General features: G+C 42.5%; 1 protein-coding gene across 5 annotated transcripts in view; it reads left to right on the top strand.

Moving 5' to 3' along the window:
• The window catches only part of tns1b (tensin 1b), a 320,658-nt gene that overhangs the window by 19,714 nt on the left and 281,044 nt on the right, over window positions 1-19,900 (top strand). The window contains exon 1 of one of the 5 annotated variants that reach the window (XM_065252288.2): window positions 9,291-9,466. The exons of the other annotated variants lie outside the window; for them this stretch is intronic. Coding sequence (XP_065108360.1) covers window positions 9,452-9,466 — 15 coding nt within the window. The 5' untranslated portion in view covers window positions 9,291-9,451. Of the gene's footprint in view, window positions 1-9,290; window positions 9,467-19,900 lie in introns of those variants that run through there. 5 annotated transcript variants of the gene reach the window in all.

The following is a 19,900-nucleotide window of genomic DNA, read 5'->3' on the forward strand; positions in this document are numbered from 1 at the left end:
ATTTTAATTAATGTTAATTTAATTTTAAGAAAACAATTTAAACATATGCAACCAATGTCCAGAAGTTTTTTTCCAGTGTGGCTGACTATTGTTATTTTAATAATATTTTAAAATTAATTTATTAATATTTTAGTTCATTATATTATTCAATTATATTACATTGAATCATTTAGCAGACACTTTTAATATTAATATAAATATAAACTTAATTCAATCATTTTCTTGTGTCCTCAAACTTTCTTTTTCATCCTGTCTTTAATCTTTTGTACTATCCCTTCATCATCTTTTTTTTGTTGTGAAAGTGTATTTTTTTAAAGTTTTAAACAGAAATGACCCATATACCCTTTATCTTTTGTGTCTGTCAGTCGGAACAGAGATGAATCCAGAATAAATGAGCTGTGCTTTACTTCTCTTTTACTTTGTCTAATGCAAGAACAAAGTTAAGAAATGCATCTTGTGTGGTTTTACACGCACGGTCGACTAGCGTATGTGTGTGTGTGTGTGTGTGTGCAAGCAGTAGCAGATGATGCTGAAGTGAGGAGTGAGTAAATAGCAGGCGGTGAAAGCTGATGATTATGTGCATCTGTTCTGTGATCAGTGGATGACATCAGGCAGAAGTTACTCACTACAACTCCATACCACAAGTCTGACCACACACTTAACATGGCAGACGTCTCAATCACCTGCTTTCCTCCCTTGTCCTGTAGGCGGCTACCTGGAGACCACCGCCAAACACTCGCACCCCGCAAGATTCAGATTTTCAGGCATGCTTGATTGGGCGAATCTCGCCTTTGTGATGCGGTTGTTGTTGATTGCCAGGACAATGCTGTGTGGTTACTAAGGTGTTTTGAATGATTTTAGGATGTTGTTGTGCGATTTCTATGGTTGTTAGGGTGTCGCTGTGTGGTTACAAATGTGTTTTTAATTTGTCTTCTGGTTACAAGGATGTTGTGGATGATTTCTAAAGTGTTGCTAGGGTGTCGCTGTGTGGTTACTAAGGTGCTTTTGACATATGGTTTTTGGGGTGTCATGGGTGATTGCTAAAGGGTTGCTAGGGTGTTGTTGGGTGGTTATGAAGGTGTGTTCATGTGGTTGCAAGTTGTTATGGGTAATTGTTAAAGCATTGTTAGATGTAACTGTGTGGCAACAAATGTGTTTTTTATTATTTCATGTCGTTGCTAAGGTGTTATGGATGATTGCTAAAGTGTTGCTAAGGTGTCGCTGTGTGGTTACTAAGGTGTTTTTAACAAGATGTTAGGCGGTTGTAGCAACGGCAAAGTGTTGCTAGGGTGTCGCTGTGTGGTTACTAAGTTGTTTTTAAACAAAATGTCAGGTGGTTGCTAAGGTGTTATAAATGATTGCTAAAGTGTTGCTAAGGTGTCGCTGTGTGGTTACAAAGTTGTTTTTAAACAAAATGTCAGGCGGTTGCTAAGGTGTTGTTATTATAAATGATTGCTAAAGTGTTGCTAAGGTGTCGCTGTGTGGTTACTAAGGTGTTTTTAACAAGATGTCAGGCGGTTGCTAGCAACGGCAAAGTGTTGCTAGGGTGTCGCTGTGTGGTTACTAAGTTGTTTTTAAAAAGATGTCAGATGGTTTCTAGCAACGGCAAAGTGTTGCTAGGGTGTCGCTGTGTGGTTACTAAGGTATTTTTAACAAGATGTCAGGCAAATTCTGAGGTATTATGGATGATTGCTAAAGTGTTGCTAGAGTGCTGCTGTGTGGTTACTAAGTTGTTTTTAAACAAAATGTCAGGTGGTTGCTAAGGTGTTATTATAAATGATTGCTAAAGTGTTGCTAGAGTGCTGCTGTGTGGTTACGAAGGCGTTTTTTAACATTTAATGTGGACGCTATGGTGTTAGGGTGATTGCTGGTGTCGCTGTGTGGTTACTAAGGTGTTTTTAAAAGATGTCAGATGGATGCTAGCAACGGCAAAGTGTTGCTAGGGTGTCGCTGTGTGGTTACTAAGGCGGTTTTTAACATTTAATGTGGACGCTATGGTGTGAGGGTGATTGCTGGTGTCGCTGTGTGGTTACTTAGGTGTTTTTAAAAAGATGTCAGATGGTTGCTAGCAACGGCAAAGTGTTGCTAGAGTGCTGCTGTGTGGTTACTAAGGCAGTTTTTAACATTTAATGTGGACGCTATGGTGTTAGGGTGATTGCTCGTGTCACTGTGTGGTTACTAAGTTGTTTTTAACAAGATGTCAGGCAGTTGCTGAAGTGTTATGGATGATTGCTAAAGTGTTGCTAGAGTGCTGCTGTGTGGTTACTAAGGTTTTTTTAACAAGATATCAGGCAGTTGCAAGCAACACCATAGTGTTGTTAGGGCGTCGCTGTGTGGTTACCAAGGCGTTTTTAACAATATGTCAGGCAGTTGCTGAAGTGTTATGGATGATTGCTAAAGTGTTGCTAGAGTGCTGCTGTGTTGTTACTAAGGTTGTTTTTAACATGTAATGTGGTCGCTATGGTGTTGGGGTGATAAAGTGTTACCAGGGTGTCATCACGTGGTTACTAATGTGTTTTTAAGCATGTTGTCATGGTGCTGCTAGGGTGGCCAGTTGGTATGTTTTTGATATTTTATTAATTAAAAAAGTGTGTTTTTTGTTGTGACAGTTCAGACTTGGAAGACATAAATAGTACCTCTAGTTAATTATAGAAAGATCTTATGTTTGTATTTCCAAACAAGGAAAATATAGGAAAATGGATTAAGATGATTTTCGTATTGTCAGTGTCAAAAAAACCTGCTTAAATGGTTTATAGCACAATAAAACTCAAGTCCCTGGCCACAAGATGGAGGTGTTGTTGTAACAAAGACACACAATCAGCATTGTTTCAGTTAGGATTCAAGGTTGGTGTTGTTGGTGATCCAATGATTCAGTTTCCTAACGGGAAACCAGTGCCACAATAACAGTCAGTTTAGTTTTATTTTCTCTCTCGAAAACAGATGCAGCAGCTGTTCGAGTTTTGTAAATACAATGAGCAAGTTGTTTGATATCTAATATTAGAAGGTAAACATCCTGTTATTTATTTTTGTTTTAAAAAAGCAAATTGTGAACGTGTTAGATTAGATGATGAAAAAAATCATGATTGTGTTTGGCTTCCTCTGCTCATTAAAAGTGGACAATACAGTATGACTAATCTTAGATACCATGATCATAGATATCATCACATGTTTATTTTTGCTGGAGTTAATACATTTTGAACTTTTCTACACTTTTGCCTAGATCATAGTCTCTCCAAAAATCTACAAAATATTTCCTTGTCTGACCACGGGACAGTAATTGCTCACATCTCTGCAGGAGGGTCAGTAATATTTAATCCCCTAAAGAGTTCACACGCTCCAGGACATCAGCGGACTCCTCCTTAACCCATCTCATCTTTAACAAGACCTGGCAGCTTCACAGTTGAAACTCACCAAACAAACCTTCATTTTCTAAGAGATGACAGAAATGTGACTGTGGGCTTCTTGAATACAAACTAATATTTACAAGCGCCTCCAATCGACCCTTTGCTTTTCTGGAAAGAAAAGCCTTTATTCAGCTGCTCTATTCTTGGAGGCAAAATCTGTAGTAATGTCGCAGTTACGTATTCCTCACACATAAGCTGCTGTTTACTGTTTTCCTCAATGTGGATGCTGTGATTGTCTGGCACTACAATGTGTTGGGTGTTTCCCACGGTGATGTGGTAAAATGCTTCTGTGTGTGCGAATTATGTTTCAGGCGTTGTTTTGGTTTGAAAGCTTTTCTTATAATAATTATTTTGATTTTAAAATACTTTCTTGTAATCCACATGCAAGAGATTGTGTCCATCTCAGCTGATCACTTGTGAAAGTGTTAATATCTGAGATATCCAGATGTTATCAGGTGTAAACAGCGCCATTTAATCTTTGTGGTTTACTGTGACGCTTCTGAAGTGTTTGTTTGTCTTAAAGAACCATGGCTACGTCACCGATTCAGCCCACATTTCTTTCTGTAGAGTTAAGAGAGAGTGCAGTCCTGGGACATAGGTTATTGTAGTTAACTCCATCAGGTTGTTTTGTTGTCTCGCAGGAATGTTTTCTGTGGGTGAGGACAGTGTGTTTCCTGTTGTATGTGTGTGTGTTTGTTTTTGTGTGTATTTTCCCATGATGTTCAGAGTCAGCACACAGGTTCACATCCGTAGTTGACCAGCACCGGGAAACAGTTTGTTCTGAGAGAGCGGCTATTTTTACTTTACTTTATAAAGGACTTGAATTGAATCCCATCTTGTGTGAACCTCACGAAAAACTCACGTACATATCTGGTTTTGCACCCAAAAAGCAAAAGGATGATTAAAATTGACATTAAAAAAGTTGACGGCAAGTTTGTTTGCATTGTGTCATTTTAATGACAAGCCAGAAAAATTCTTATGCCGAGAATATTTATGTTTGTATAAAACTATATTTTGTTTCAGTTATGTAGCATTTAACATCATTTCTGAATGGTTGCTAAGGTGTTCTCAGGGGTTGGGTTGCTAGGGAGTTTCTACAGTGTTCTGTGTGATTGAGTTGCTAGGGGGTTTCTACGGTGTTTTGAGGGGTTGGGTTGCTAGGGGGTTCCTATGGTGTTCCAAGAGGTTGAGTTGCTAGGGGGTTTCTACGGTGTTCTGAGGGGTTGGGTTGCTAGGGGCTTTCTACGGTGTTCCGAGGGGTTGGGTTGCTAGTGGGTTTCTACGGTGTTCCGAGGGTTTGGGTTGCTAGGGGGTTTCTACGATGTTCCGAGGGGTTGGGTTGCTAGGGGGTTTCTACAGTGTTCTGTGTGATGGAGTTGCTAGGGGGTTCCTATGGTGTTCTGAGGGGTTGGGTTGCTAGGGGGTTTCCACTGTGTTTTAGAGGGGTTGCTACATGGTTTTCTACAGTGTTCTGAGGGGTTGGGTTGCTAGGGGGTTTCTATAGTCTTCTAAGTGATTCTGTTGCTAGGGGGTTTGTACGGTGTTCTGAGGGGTTGGGTTGCTTGGGAGTTTCTACAATGTTCTGAGGGGTTGGGTTGCTAGGAGGTTTCTTCCGAGAGGTTGGGTTGCTAGGGGGTTTCTATGGTGTTTTGAAGGGTTGGGTTGCTAGGGGGTTTCTATGGTGTTCTGAGTGGTTTTGTTGCTAGGGGGTATCTACATTGTTCTGAGGGGTTGGGTTGCTAGGGAGTTTCTACATTGATCTGAGTGGTTGGGTTGCTAGGGGGTTCCTACTGTGTTATGAGGGGTTGGGTTGCTAGGGGGTTTCTACGTTGTTATGAGGGGTTGGGTTGCTAGGGGGTTTCTACAGTGTTCTGTGTGATTGAGTTGCTAGGGGGTTTCCTACAGTGTTCCAAGAGGTTGGGTTGCTAGGGGGTTTCTATGATGTTCTGAGGGGTTGGGTTGCTAGGGAGTTTCTACAGTGTTCCAAGGGGTTGGGTTGCTAGGGGTTTCTGCCGGGTTCCAAAGGGTTGGTTGCTAGGGAGTTTCTACGGTTTTCTGAGGGGTTGGGGTGCTAGTGGGTTTCTACTGTGTTCTGAGGGGTTGGGTTGCTAGGGGGTTTCTACAGGGTTTTAGAGGGGTTGCTACGGGGTTTTCTACAGTGTTCTGAGTGGTTGGGTTGCTAGGGGGTTTCTACGGTGTTATGAGGGGTTGGGTTGGTAGGGGGTTTCTACTGTTTTTTTGAGGGGTTGGGTTGCTAGGGAGTTTCTAAGTTGTTATGAGGGGTTGGGTTGCCAGGGAGTTTCTAGGGTGTTATGAGGGGTTGGGTTGCTAGGGAGTCTCTACAGTGTTCTGAGGGGTTGGGTTGCTAGTAGGGGTGTGCCGGTTTCAGAATTGGTGATGACGGTTATGACGTGAGTCAAATGTGACGGTTCATCACATAACCGTCTGTGGGGGGCGTTTTGCTCGTTTAAATGCTCGTGGATTGACGGGAAAGTGTCATATTACCATAAAATCATGAATGTGATGCCAAGTGTGTTTTAAACAGTAATAACTTTGAACAATTTAACAGAAAGCAATGAAATATAAAAAAAACACACTGTTGCCAGAAGACTGCGCTGTCACTCTCTGCCCAGCATAAATTAATCCTCTATCTATCATCTATTTTAATAATCTTCAGAGAAACAGATTTGTGCATTGGGCTTTTTATGTCTGTAATTGTGTCTATATCTGTCATTACATGGACATGGAAAACAATGTGGATTAAAAGCGTATTGAAGAGGTTTTGCTCATAAATGCGCAGGTAAAAGAAAGTAATATGAACTTGAGATTGTTATTAAACGCAGCCGGTGTAAAAGCACAATGGCCACGCGCAGCAAACACTCTCCGCAGACGCGCTGCACAGTGCTCACCCGGCGTTTGAATAAACTAGACACTGATTAGCTACTTGCTCTACGTTTCTTTAAAATTAACAGCAAGACAACTAGCAATGAATGTGCGTTCAAGAGAGTTAGTAGATTAGCATGGGAGGATTTGAACTTGAAAAGCGTAGTGTACTGACGCCTTTCCGCGGTTAAAACAACATTCCTTCTCATGGTCATTCATGTTTATTTGATGCTATAAATTAACTAGAAGGAAGAGATGATTGGAAAGGTGAGACTTTGTTTAATATGTTAAATCTCAAAAGTAACCGAAAAGTAACCTGGTCTGTCCTGTATGTCAGTGCGTTGTCAGTGTCTGCTCCGCTCTGTATTTTTCACTGCGTGAGAACGTGAGGGGGCGTGTAACACAGACTGTTAACAATTGTTTTAAATACTATTTAAAAATTCTTTATGATAAAAAATGTTTTAAAAAATATTTTAATGACACGGTTTTGGCGGTTATAGAGTTCTAATGACGGTGTTCAACTATAACCGTCGGTCTCACGGTTATATAATGACCGTCACACCCCTAGTTGCTAGGGGGTTTCTACAGTGTTCTGAGGGGTTGGGTTGCTAGGGGGTTTCTACATTGTTCTAAGTGGTTAGGCAATTGGTAAGGTGTTCGAAATAGTTGTTAGGAAGTGCAGATATGTGCTGTCATGATGCCAGGAGGTTATAGGTGGTTGCTATGGCATCGCTGTTTTGTTACTTAGAAGTTGTCTTTAAGTGTTTTCGCATGTGGTTGTTGGGTTAGAATGTGTTATGAGTTTTGATTGGATAAAGCATTGATAGGATGAGTGGTAAACAAAGGCGATTTTCAGCGATTGCAAGGTAATTGGTATGGTTCTAAATAGTTGCTTGGGTGTTCTGCACTGTTGCTATGAAGTTGCTAAGGTGTTTTAAGTTCTTGCTTTGAAATTAATTTAGGGTCTAAATTGCTAAGGTGGTTGCTAGGGCAGAGATAATGGATGTTTATCCTTTTCTGCTCCATCAGCAATGATTTGAAAACAATCCCAAACCAATGCTTGTACAGTGACATGTTGGCTTTGTCAAAGCAAATTAATGAAGAGTTTTGTTGGTGGGCAAACGTGTGTGTCAGCTTGCGCAGGCGACGTTTACTCATTCAGGCAAGTGCTTAGCGTTCTCTCCTCAGGGCACCGTGTCACAGAGCTTTTGCCAAATGAAAACATGGTTCACGCTCAAGGGAGCTGTAAATCTGCCTGGTTTAATAGAGGACGTTCAGAGAACGTCCTGCGCTGAGACCGCAGACGTGTTATTTAATACCTGTCGGTGAATAGAAAGAAACAGCCTCTCTCCTTTATCTCACTTCAATTTCCCTTTCTGTCTCCAAGACACTATCTATTCAATTGAATTTAAGACTAAATGTGGATTGAGGAATTCATTATAAAGTCTCACACTGCAGACAAAGGTATTGCTTTATATCAGCTCCTGTACATTTTCTGTGACTAGTGTGACCCATGATGCATTTACCTCCGTGTTAATTTTGCTCATACTATAGCATTGGAGAGTCATGTGTCTAAAGTGTTAATGCAGCTTGTCCATAACAGATTTATAGATGTCCGACTCTGTAACCAGGGGAAACTGTGTGAAGTGGGTTGCTTTGAAAGAGCGGGCTTGTCTACTTTATAGCAACACTTATATTGTCCTCACCACTAGGGCTGACAGAATAACAGAATGTAAAATTCTCAGTACCCAAAGGTTTTGACATCCTGACAAAACCGCAGAAACCAGGATCTGAAGTCATTTCCATTATTTTATGTTTTAGGCCATTTTTAATGCCTTTAGGTGATTTTAAAGATCACATAACACACACAGTTTCTGCCAAACACTCCTCACATAATGTGGGCACTGGTTTAAAAGGATGCAGTGATTTTCGGATTCGCTTTTGGCTAATGCATCAGTCAAGTGCAAAATGTACAGCGCTATCACAAGTTCAAAGGGTTATCATCTCATATTTAAACATCAAATGTCAAGAGATACCAGAAAGCCATACGAACATAACATCTTGACTGAGAACAGGAGAGAGGATGACACAAAACAGCTAATCGCTAAAACAAGGTTTCCCGCGGCACTTTTTATTTCGGGTGGCCCGCCTAAGCTGGGAAACCCTACCGCCTTAACTAGGTCGTCCAAAAAAAAAAAAATTGCTCGACAAAAGGACAAAAATTGACAAAATTAAGTTTTATTTGAGTGTTTTAAATAAAAATATTTTCATCATGACACATACTTGATTGCCCCACCCCCATTTAATCGAGTACTCGTTTATCAGACCTATGGATTAATCGAAATTTAAAAAAATGACATACATGCACATCCCTAGTCTGTCTATATGTCTATCTGCTTATCTGCATGTCTGTCTTTCACACTATAACTTGTCCAGCTTTTGAGTTTGTTTTACACTTTTAGTTAAATCTCCGCCATGCCAATATAAAAATTTTTGCATCTATCAACTGAAAGATTCAATTCATAAAGGTCCATACACGACCAATCAGGTTGTTTTATAGAGCTAAGACCTGTGTTGTGACGGCACCTAATTTAGTTTTACACACCTCCGACCTCCGTCTGACCTTTTAGGACTTTAAGAGACTCATCAGTTATTGTTATGAAGAACTCATAAATAACTTAGGCCTCCTATTTTAATAATGTCATGACAAAGCCAGGGTGTAGACAGCCGTTCAGACGGCTTCTGTCAATGATCAACGCGCATGTTAAAAATCTATCTACTATTCTGCTGGAGGCCTGTGCAAGACACTGGTTAAACTTTGACCTCTGAAAAGCTCACAGGGATTAAAAACAATGTCGACTCGCGCTGCATGTTGTCCGATGATCGCGTTCCCCGGGAGAATCGCACAGAAGAGTGTGTGTGAGTATGCATGTGTTTCCTTTCCATGGCTAACAATGTAGCGCAGGAAATATGTCAGAACAAAGGCCAGACTATCAGGCTCTTATGTTCAGTGCACACTGGTGAGGCAGGCTGGAGTACACATACGGATGACGGTGACTGTACGTGTATAATCTGAATCTTTACACCTGTCTGGATTTAACATCTGGAGGGTCCTGAAATATACATGTTAGACTGACGGGGCGATCGTCACTGAAGGTTGTGCAATGTCTCTCTGCATGGTGAGTTATTGTTGGTCATTTTTACCCGCTGGTATGTGCGAATGGGAGCGATACTGACATACGTTCTGTTTAAATAGTCACTTATCACCTCAGGTTGTTGTTTATACAGTACAGCACACATTGAAAATCTGATAAGACTGATCTGATTTGAAATCTAATTGAAGTTTTAAATGAATATTCTGCAACTTCTGTGTCTTTAATGAAATATGTGACAAAAGGTCAGGTTTTCTTTTTCGGTTTAAGCAAAGAATAAAAAAAATGGAGAAAATGCAAGCATCAAGTCATGCTTTCATTAAACCAGAAAATATTGGTACAGTAATACTCTTTTGTAGCGGACATCTTTGTATTAAATTGGCAAAGAATGCAAAATCGAAATATATTTACAAGTGCTATTAGACTAATAGACATAGTTGAAAATCTCACATAAATGGTGTTTATTGTAGCTGATAAAAATCCTTTAATCTTTGAATTAATCTTTAATAATAGATAAGGAAAAGTGCATGCCTGGCTGCAGAATGAAATGAACAGGGGGCACATGAAATTTTTTAGGGGGATTAACTTAAAAAAAAAACACACAGATTACTTGCTTTTGGCAGAAGCGTTCCCTTAAACACACTATTTATAACAGACAAAACTAATAAAATTATACTTAAAAATTGTATTTGGAAAAAATTTAATTGTAATAATATCTTACCTTTTTAGAAGAGCTGTAATCTTTTTGATTTGTCATTGAATTTCTGAACACACAGTGTGGCTCATGAATTTTGTATAAAACTCTGTCCATACTAATTTAATTTTATTGGTTGTTTGCATTTTAAATGCCTGTACACAACACATTTGAGGAAAAAAGTAGCTTATTCACAAAAGATTATCATTTTATTAAACATATAGTAAATTTTACCATGAATCGAAGTTACAGTACTTTTGAATTTTACACAAATTTTCATTTTGACAATTAACGCTGACCTTACACACTGAGCTGTGTTACATGAGAGACACCCAGCACGACAGGCAACCCATAGAAATTAATATCCAGCCAACAGAAATCCTTGTTTATCTCTTCCTGTCCAATCATCTTTTAGTGCGATTATTCATCTATACTTCATTGCCAGTAGGAGACGCATAGCACTGTTGCGTATAAATTAAATAGAAAATAACGAAGGAATTTTCTTTATATTTTTAGTTTATTACATTTAGTCTTGTAAACGCACAATACAGTTTCAATTAGTTATCTTTTTTGTAAAGCCTCATTTTTAAACCTTGCCATAAATACCAAAAATAAACTTAGGGGGCACAAATCATCCGAGGGGGCAATGCCCCATTTTGCCCCTTGCGGCGCGAGGCCAAATTTTTAAACTATTTAACTAGGGTTGTCACGATTATGAAATTTGGCTGACGGTTAATTGTCTAATAAATTGTGGTGATTATGACAATTTATTTCCTTTTTTTATATTGCTTTGACATTTAATTCTCATAAATGTTTCGTTTGTTCATGAAATAATTTTCACACATTGTTGTGATTATTTAACTTAAATATTTTGCAAGGTTTACCTGGCAGTAAAATTAATACACATAACACATATTTATAAGTAATTATTTAATGAATATTTTTCATAAGAAATAAACACAATAAGGTGTCTAAAAATGTAACTGAAAATAAAAATGCAATAAAAATAAACTGACTATACAAGAACAGGCCTTAAATAGTAGCCAATCCTACAAAGGTCATATTAGTACTGGACCACATGTTTGTAGTGCCTGCAAAAAAATTTATTCCTTACAGATCCCTAAGAATAGCATTCCTCACTTCCCTAAATTTGGATTTGCTGTTTTGGTTGTTTTACTTGGCAGTTCATACTTCTCAAAGTTTTGCAGCCTTTCTTTAAATATAGTTTTTTCCTCTGTATTGAATGGCTTTGCAATGTATCGCATTACACTGTCAGTTAAGGAGCGCCATCTGATACAGTCTCGTTTATACACAGGCGCTGCAGCTCCCCCTTGTGTTTTTTAAAGAGATGTGCAATCATTGCGGTGATCTGAAATTATTGCGATGAGGTCAAACAATCGCAATGAGATGATTATTTAATCATTGTGACGGCCCTAACTGTAATTGTATTTTTGCATTTGGACTTTTTGAGTTCTTCCTATCTTTTGAGTTCTTCCAAATTGTTCTTTCAACAAAGATAATTAAGTAAATTGAACAAAGATTTTTTTGTTGAAGGGTTCAATTTATTATTATGTGTTTACTGAATGAAATAAGCATAATCATCCAGCTAACAAATATTATTTTGTTCACTGGACTTAGATATGTAAGTTTTAGTCCAACTTGTTTACCCAACTTGCCAAACTGAGTAATCTGAACAAACAATTAAAAAAAAAAAACAATGGTCTGAATGGTTATGCATTGCAACATGTTCACTTCTTTGGTTAATATTTACTAAAAGGATGACTCATAAATGATGTTTTAAGGTTTGATGGCTTTATTTATGTTGATATGTTGTAAATGTTAGTTATATGTTGTATTTAGAGTTATTTTAAAAGAATGATGTTTGTTCATTGTTACCATGATTGAGAAGTGTGTGTTCAGTGTAGAGGACGGCACAGTGGGTTAGTATGCATCATTGTTGCCTCACAGCAAAAAAAGGTCTCTGCTTCAAGCAAGGGCTAAGTCAGACAAAGCTATAGCTGATCTGGATATACCAAATTGCCCTTTACCGAACTTGTGTGTGGATAATTTTATGGATGAATGCTGGAATGGTGTCGTACAGTCGTAATCTTAGTTGAGAGGACTTAAGTCAGTATTGGCATTACTCAGTAAATTTAGTTAGCTGAACTACATCATCTTCTTATTAGTTTGATGAACATAAATATTTACGTTGTGACAACTTGTGATGTTAATTTTTTAAGTTGGGTGGACTTTGGTCCTTGATAGTTGAGTTTACTCAAAAAGAATGTACGATAGGTTGACTTGAAATTTTACGTTTACTCAACTTTTTTTTTACAGTGTATAGCCAATGGTGCCTGTAATGTTATTGCAAAACAAGCTGTAATGGTTGTGACTCTAATGCACAACACATTTAAATCACGGCCCCCCGGCTGCATTTTTCAGATGTTGTCTTTTCACGCTGTGAATCTGAATCGGGAAAAACAAGATACAAAGTGAAAGAAGAGACAACTCCAGGTCTTGACTTGTCAGAGAGGTGTGCCACGAAAATGCAAACTGCAAACCATCTAGCATTGCTGTCACTGTTTACTTAGCCGAACAATCCAACAGTTAAAACAGTTAGCAGCAGATCTCAGCAATCATTGTTCATGTCAATGAGGGGCGGAGTCTCATGCAGATCTTTACTGTACCTGCGATGTCTAACTGTGTTTATTTGGGGAAGGGATGGCTTTGTAAGATTGCAAAACGACCCCTTGGGCTAAAGTTTTCACTAACTTCAAAAAAGTTAAATTCTGTCCTGTTATGGATGGAAGTAGCTTCCGTTTAAAACTTTGCTTTGTGTTGCTTTATGTAAGTTGATTATTTGCATTTTACATAACTGCTGCAAATCTCAAGAGATGAAAGAAAGACATTACCGTAAGGGAAAGGAACTTGCGCCATCCTGCATTTAGGGAATCTTGGCCACTTTGCCCATTTTGCCCATTAACATCAATTGTCACCAGTAATGTTGTTCCAGGGAAACAAGCTGCCAGTGTACAAGAGTTCACTGGAAAAGGTTAAAAACACAGCCCGTAACAAAGCGTCAGATGACAGATCCACGAAAAGCCGGAGGCTTTGAATGTGCTGTGCTCGACTGTTTTGATGTATCTTGATGGCTTTGTGTTGTGCATGTCTCAAATTCCTGGTCACAGTGCCTGCAGGCCATTCAAAAGGTCTATATGACCCTCAGGATAGTTTTTATGTGTGCTTCACACTATAGGAGCCCACAAGTGATGCGTGTCTGCACAAGTGAGGCATGTCTCCTGGGCCGGGCCTTGATGGAGCTTCTGCCTCTTAGTGCTGGGCATTGTGGACACAGACTGTGGATTATAATAACAGCCTCTTTTAGATGCTCATTGGCCGTTACTGCTGAGCAACTGGCCAAAACGTTGACCTTTGAAATTGGTGATGGATGAGGGATGGTGTGGTACGCCACAGATGTCCTTAGTTGCGAGCCTTTAATGAAAATGACTCCGAAATGGTTTTAAATCAGTTATGGGATGCACGCTTTTATTTTGGTCCAGATTAAGAAAGTTATTTAAAATTGCGTGCAACGGTTGAGTGAAATAAACTTAGAAAATGTTTGTTTGATCCAACCATGGGTTAAAACACTCCAGCACAAGTTCATTTAAACCCAAGGGTTTCCAAATTTTTCTTCGCTGTTCTGATTATACAGAATAACATTGAGATGATATTTATGAGAGTGATTCAAAGTCACCCATGGAGGTTATCTTTGGGCCGTTCTCCATCTCATATTATTGCAACAGTCACCGGCCAAAACTCTCCGCCTCTGGCAGTGTGGCACGCTGCTATGTTCCAGCCAGCAGAGTAATGAGATTAGCTATCTCTTACATAAAACGCTCCTCTGGCAGGCACACGTGTCCCTTTGGCTATTTATCAACGTGGATGGACACAGTAGTTATGAATATAGTGGAACCAGAATACACTGGAGAAGAAACGTCAAGTGTTATAAAAGATCTAAGCGTTTGAGTGCCATGTAGTTTTACAGGGTTTGAAAGATAGCACTGTTTTGGGATTCATGAAGTGTCGTGGTTTGGGTTTGTTCGAGACTTAAGCTACTGCCATACCGCAAAAATATATTTTTGAATATAATTTTAAATATATTTAAAAATATACAAAAACTGGCCAAAAAATATATGTTCTGAAATATATTTAAATATATATATATATATATATATATATATATATATATATATATATATATTTCACTAATATATCTTTTGGCCATTTTTTGTATATTTTGAAATATATTTTAAAAATAAATATAATAAATAATAAATAGATATAAAGATTAATGCATTTATATTAATGTTGCATTGGAAGAAAAACTTTGCTTGTTACAAACCTGTAAACATAACATGTTTTAATTAAATTATATATAATATATATATATATATATGTATATATAAATACATTTTATTAATTTTTTTCAACTGCAAAAATATACATATAATTTTATTTTTTATACTTATACATTTTATAAAGTGCAAAAATGCACCATAAAGTTAGAACTACTTGGTTCCCCTTCGAGGGAACTCGAGCTGCGTCGCCGAAGCTACGCTATGGGAACGCCCTCTGCGTGATTGCGTCTGAAGCACGTATGTCAAATCAGTCCAATGGTCAAGTGACACGTCATAGGCGGGTGACGTGGGAACCAGGAAGCTATAAAAAGAGCACCCAGCAAGCCAACTTCAGCTCTTTGTGCCTCAGCAAGCGAGTGTGTGTCATTATTATGTCCAAACAAAGTTTTAAGGAGTGTGCTTCCCCGTGTCCTCGTTTCATTACGAGCGAGGACTCGCATCGTCTTTGTGTTATGTGCCTCGGGGCACAACACGCACGATCATCTCTTGAGAGGGGTGGTTGTGCACACTGTGAAAGGATGCCGCTCCGTACGTTGCGCTCGCGGCTCGCTCTCTTCGAGGAGGGTGGTGAGCCGCGTGTTCCCCACGGTTCTGGCCCCGCTGCTGCCGAGGCAGGGCGGAAGCTGCGATCGTGGGGATCACAACTAGATCTCGCGGACGAGCTTGAGACGGGTCTTCCCCTTTCTCAGCCTTCACCCGCGGGATCTAGCGCCCCGTCTCTGGATTCGGAAGCACGCGCTGCGGTTTCTTCCGCCCAGGGCGGGAGCCCAGTTTTGCATGTATCGTCGTCCGAGGAAGTCGATATTATGTCTGTGGACGTGGTGGACGCTGAGGAGCCTTCTCATTCGTCCCCCGCGTTCGATGATTTGATGGAGGTTGTCACTAATGCTGTGGCTCGCTTAAAGTTAGACTGGCCGGCGGAGACACAGAGCGCTCGTCCTCAGAGCATGTTAGACGAGCGTTTTTTAAAGCAAAAATCTCAACCTTCGCGGCGCAACATGCCTTTTTTCCCTGATCTCCACAGCGAGCTGTCGAGATCATGGAAAGCCCCGTATTCGGCCCGTGTTCATACCCCTCACGCCACCATGTATTCCAACATTGTGGGGATGGGTGAGCACGGGTATTTAACGATGCCCCGGGTGGAGCAGACGCTTGCGAGCTATCTCTCCCCCGCTGCGGCGTCATCTTTAAAATCGCCTTCGCTTCCCACGAAACCGGTTAGGTTGACTTCATCTTTAGTGGGTAAAGCGTATAAGTCTGCAGGGCAGGCTGGGGCTTCACTGCATACCCTAGCTGTCTTACAGGCGTACCAAGCAGAACTACTTAAAGATTTGGATACCGAGGCGGGGGGTACGTCTGATGTTTTTAAAGAGCTTCGTCGAGTCACTGATGTGTCACTCAGGGCAATTAAAGAAACTGCTAAAGCCGTGGGTAGATCGATGGGAGCTCTCGTAGCCACGGAACGCCATTTATGGCTTAATCTGTCTGAGCTTAAATCCTCAGATAGGGCATTCCTTTTAGACGCGCCCGTTGCGCCCTCCGGTCTTTTTGGCGATGCCGTTAACACTGTCGTCGAGAGATTTGCGGAGGCTCGTAAGCAGTCGGCGGCGTTCGAACGCTATCTCCCCCGCCGTGCTCTTGATTCTAGGGCTGCTGGGCGGGAGCAGCCATCGTATAGAGCATCGCAGAAGCGTAGTGTTGCCACTCGTGGTCCCCCTCAAAAGAACTGGGGTTCGGGCGGTCGTACTCAGACATCTTCTAAACAGAAACCAGACCTGAGGGCTGTTATTATGGCGAGGAAGGCGTCGGCTAAAAAGAAGTCCTGAGGGACGTAGTGTCATGTTTCCGAGGGCAGCCCCCAATCGGGGAGAGCCGGCAGTCACCTCACAACACGGTGCCCGTCTCTCCTCGATGCCCTCGGGATGTCAGTGTGTTAACCCCGCCGCAGTGTGTGTTTCGGGGCACAGCGGCTTCATATTCTTGTGTGCCTCGTGCGCGGGGCACGCAAGACCTCTCTCCGAGGAGGGAGGCATTAATATCACCCAGGTTGAACCCTGCCAGTTTGGTTCAGGGCACCGGGGAAAGTTTAAGCAGTACACAAAAAGCCAGTCTCGAGAGGCTGGTCCCCCTTATAGAAAATTGGGCAGCGTGGAAACTCCTGCCAAACGTGTCTCAGTGGGTTTTGCAAATAATAAAAAAGGGCTACAAAATTCAGTTTTGCAACCAGCCACCCCATTTCAACGGCGTGTTATCTACCATAGTGGGTGCTGGGCAGGCTCTAATAATGGAACAAGAAGTAGAAACTCTCTTGTGCAAGGAAGCCATAGAATGTGTTCCTCCTCACAACAGGGAGTCAGGGTTTTACAGCCGCTATTTCATAGTTCCAAAGAAAGACGGGGGGTTACGTCCGATTTTAGATCTACGTCATCTGAACCGGTCTGTTGCAAAACTAAAGTTCAAGATGTTAACTATAAAGCAGATCGTCACACAAATCAGATCCGAGGACTGGTTTGTGACGATAGATCTAAAAGACGCGTATTTTCACATATCTATCCTCCCGCAGCACAGGAGATTCCTGAGGTTCGCCTTCGGGGGCGTGGCTTACCAATATCGGGTTCTCCCTTTCGGTCTATCTCTGTCACCCCGTACATTTACAAAGTGCATGGATGCAGCGCTGGCTCCATTACGACTCCGGGGCATCCGTGTCTTAAACTACATAGACGATTGGCTAATTTTAGCCCAATCAGAGAGTATGGCAGCGCAGCATCGAGATGCTGTGCTGACCCATATGAGAGAACTGGGGTTAAGGCTAAATGCAAAGAAAAGCATGCTCTCTCCAGTACAGAGGACAGCTTTTCTTGGCGTTATATGGGATTCAACGACAATGCAGGCACATCTGTCCCCTGCTCGTGTGGAATCCATTCTTTTGGCTGTAGGCAGAGTGAAGTTAGGCCAGTCACACACTGTAAAACAATTTCAGAGGTTGTTGGGCCTCATGGCAGCAGCATCCAATGTGATACCCCTTGGGCTGCTTCACATGAGACCGCTACAGTGGTGGCTCAAAACCAAAGGGTTTTCCCCGAGGGGCAACCCGTTCCGTCTGATCAAGGTCACGCGCAGATGTCTTCGTGCCTTAGATCTTTGGAAGAGACCATGGTTTCTCTCCCAAGGACTGATGTTGGGGGCTCAGTTCCGTCGAGTTACGCTGACAACGGATGCTTCCCTCACAGGCTGGGGAGCAACTATGGGGAGCCATCTGGCTCATGGATTATGGGGGGCCAGACAGCTCAGCTGGCACATAAATTGCCTAGAGATGATGGCAGTGTTCTTCGCCCTGAGATGTTTCATCCCTCACCTGCGGGGCCATCACGTGTTAGTCCGGACAGACAACACGTCGGTAGTCGCGTACATCAACCACCAGGGGGGTTTGCGTTCACGCCCTTTGTACAAATTGGCGCGCCATATCCTTCTGTGGACACAGGGGAAGTTGCTGTCCCTCAGAGCAGTGTACATTCCCGGGTGTCTGAATCAGGGAGCAGACGTCCTGTCGAGACAGGGGCTGAGGCCCGGGGAGTGGAGGCTCCACCCTCAGGTGGTGGAGTCCATCTGGGCGAGATTTTACCAGGCGGAAGTGGATCTGTTTGCGTCCAGAGAGACGACACACTGTCCGCTATGGTTTTCTCTCACACTTCCAGCACCGCTGGGACTGGATGCCATGGTTCAGCCGTGGCCGAGGCTACGGCTGTACGCTTTTCCCCCGATCGCTCTGCTCCCGGGAGTTCTGGAGAGGGTTCGTCGCAACAACGTCCGCTTGTTGTTGGTAGCCCCACTCTGGCCGAACCGGATATGGTTCTCGGACCTGGTGGCCCTCCTCGACGGCTCACCTTGGGAAATACCCGTCAGGAGGGATCTCCTCTCTCTGGCGGGTGGCTCGATTCTTCACCCCCGCCCAGAGTTATGGAAACTGTGGGTCTGGCCACTGAGGGGGCCAGACTCATAGAATCTGGTCTCTCAGCTGAGGCTGCTGAGACCATTCTTCACTCCAGAGCTCCCTCCACGAGGAAGCTTTATGCCTTTAAATGGAGAGTCTTTACTTCCTGGTGCAGCAAACACCTGCATGACCCTGTGAACTGCCCAATTGGTACAGTCTTGGAGTTTCTGCAGGAAAAGTTCACCGCAGGGTTATCTCCTTCTACACTGAAGGTGTATGTGGCGGCCATCTCGGCTTACCATGTTCCTTTGGTCGGGCAATCCCTTGGGAGAGACCCGCTGGTGGTTCGCTTCCTTCGTGGCACTCGGAGGCTGAGGCCTGTAGTCCGACCCAGGGTCCCAGCTTGGGACCTGGCCGTTGTGCTGGAAGGTCTGTCCATGGCTCCGTTTGAGCCCATTGAGACCGTTCCAGTCAAGTTTGTGGCACTTAAGACAGTACTTCTGTTGGCAGTCACTTCTCTGAGGAGAGTGGGTGACCTTCAGGCCCTGTCGGTTTCCCCTACGTGCCTTGAATTCGCGCCGGGGATGGTTAAGGCTTTCTTGTACCCAAGGCCCAGCTATGTGCCTAAGGTACCGACTAATGTGCCACGACCTGTCGTACTTCAGGCCCTCTGTCCTCCCCCATTTAGGGATAGGAATCAGGAAAAGCTTAACTTGGTGTGTCCAGTGCGAGCACTGGATGCCTATGTTCACAGATCTTCTTTGTGGAGGAGGTCTGAGCAACTGTTTGTGTGCTTTGGCTCGCCCAAGAAAGGCCTGCCGGCGACCAAGCAGACACTCAGTAAGTGGATAGTTGAGACTATCTCTCTGGCCTATGAGACCACTGGACGGCCTTCACCTATCGCCGTCAGGGCTCATTCTACCCGGGGTATGGCAGCCTCTAAGGCCTTGTGGCTAGGGGCTTCAATGCAGGATGTCTGTGATGCGGCAGGCTGGTCCTCTCCGCTCACATTCGTTCGGTTTTACGAGTTAGATGTTGGTGCTACGCCTGGAGCCCAGGTGCTCATGTCTTAAGCTGTGCGCGTTTTTACACACAGACAGGCATTTGGTAGTATGGTGTTTTGGTACATCGTTCCCATAGCGTAGCTTCGGCGACGCAGCTCGAGTTCCCTCGAAGGGGAACGTCTCGGGTTACGAATGTAACCATTGTTCCCCGAGAAGGGAACGAGACGCTGCGTCTCCCTGCCATACTCCCTGCATCCCTGTCTCGCCTTGCTTCGGCACAATTTAGCTGAAGTTGGCTTGCTGGGTGCTCTTTTTATAGCTTCCTGGTTCCCACGTCACCCGCCTATGACGTGTCACTTGACCATTGGACTGATTTGACATACGTGCTTCAGACGCAATCACGCAGAGGGCGTT

This window comes from Paramisgurnus dabryanus, chromosome 15, assembly GCF_030506205.2.
Source record: "Paramisgurnus dabryanus chromosome 15, PD_genome_1.1, whole genome shotgun sequence".
NCBI classification, from domain to species: Eukaryota; Metazoa; Chordata; class Actinopteri; order Cypriniformes; family Cobitidae; genus Paramisgurnus; species Paramisgurnus dabryanus.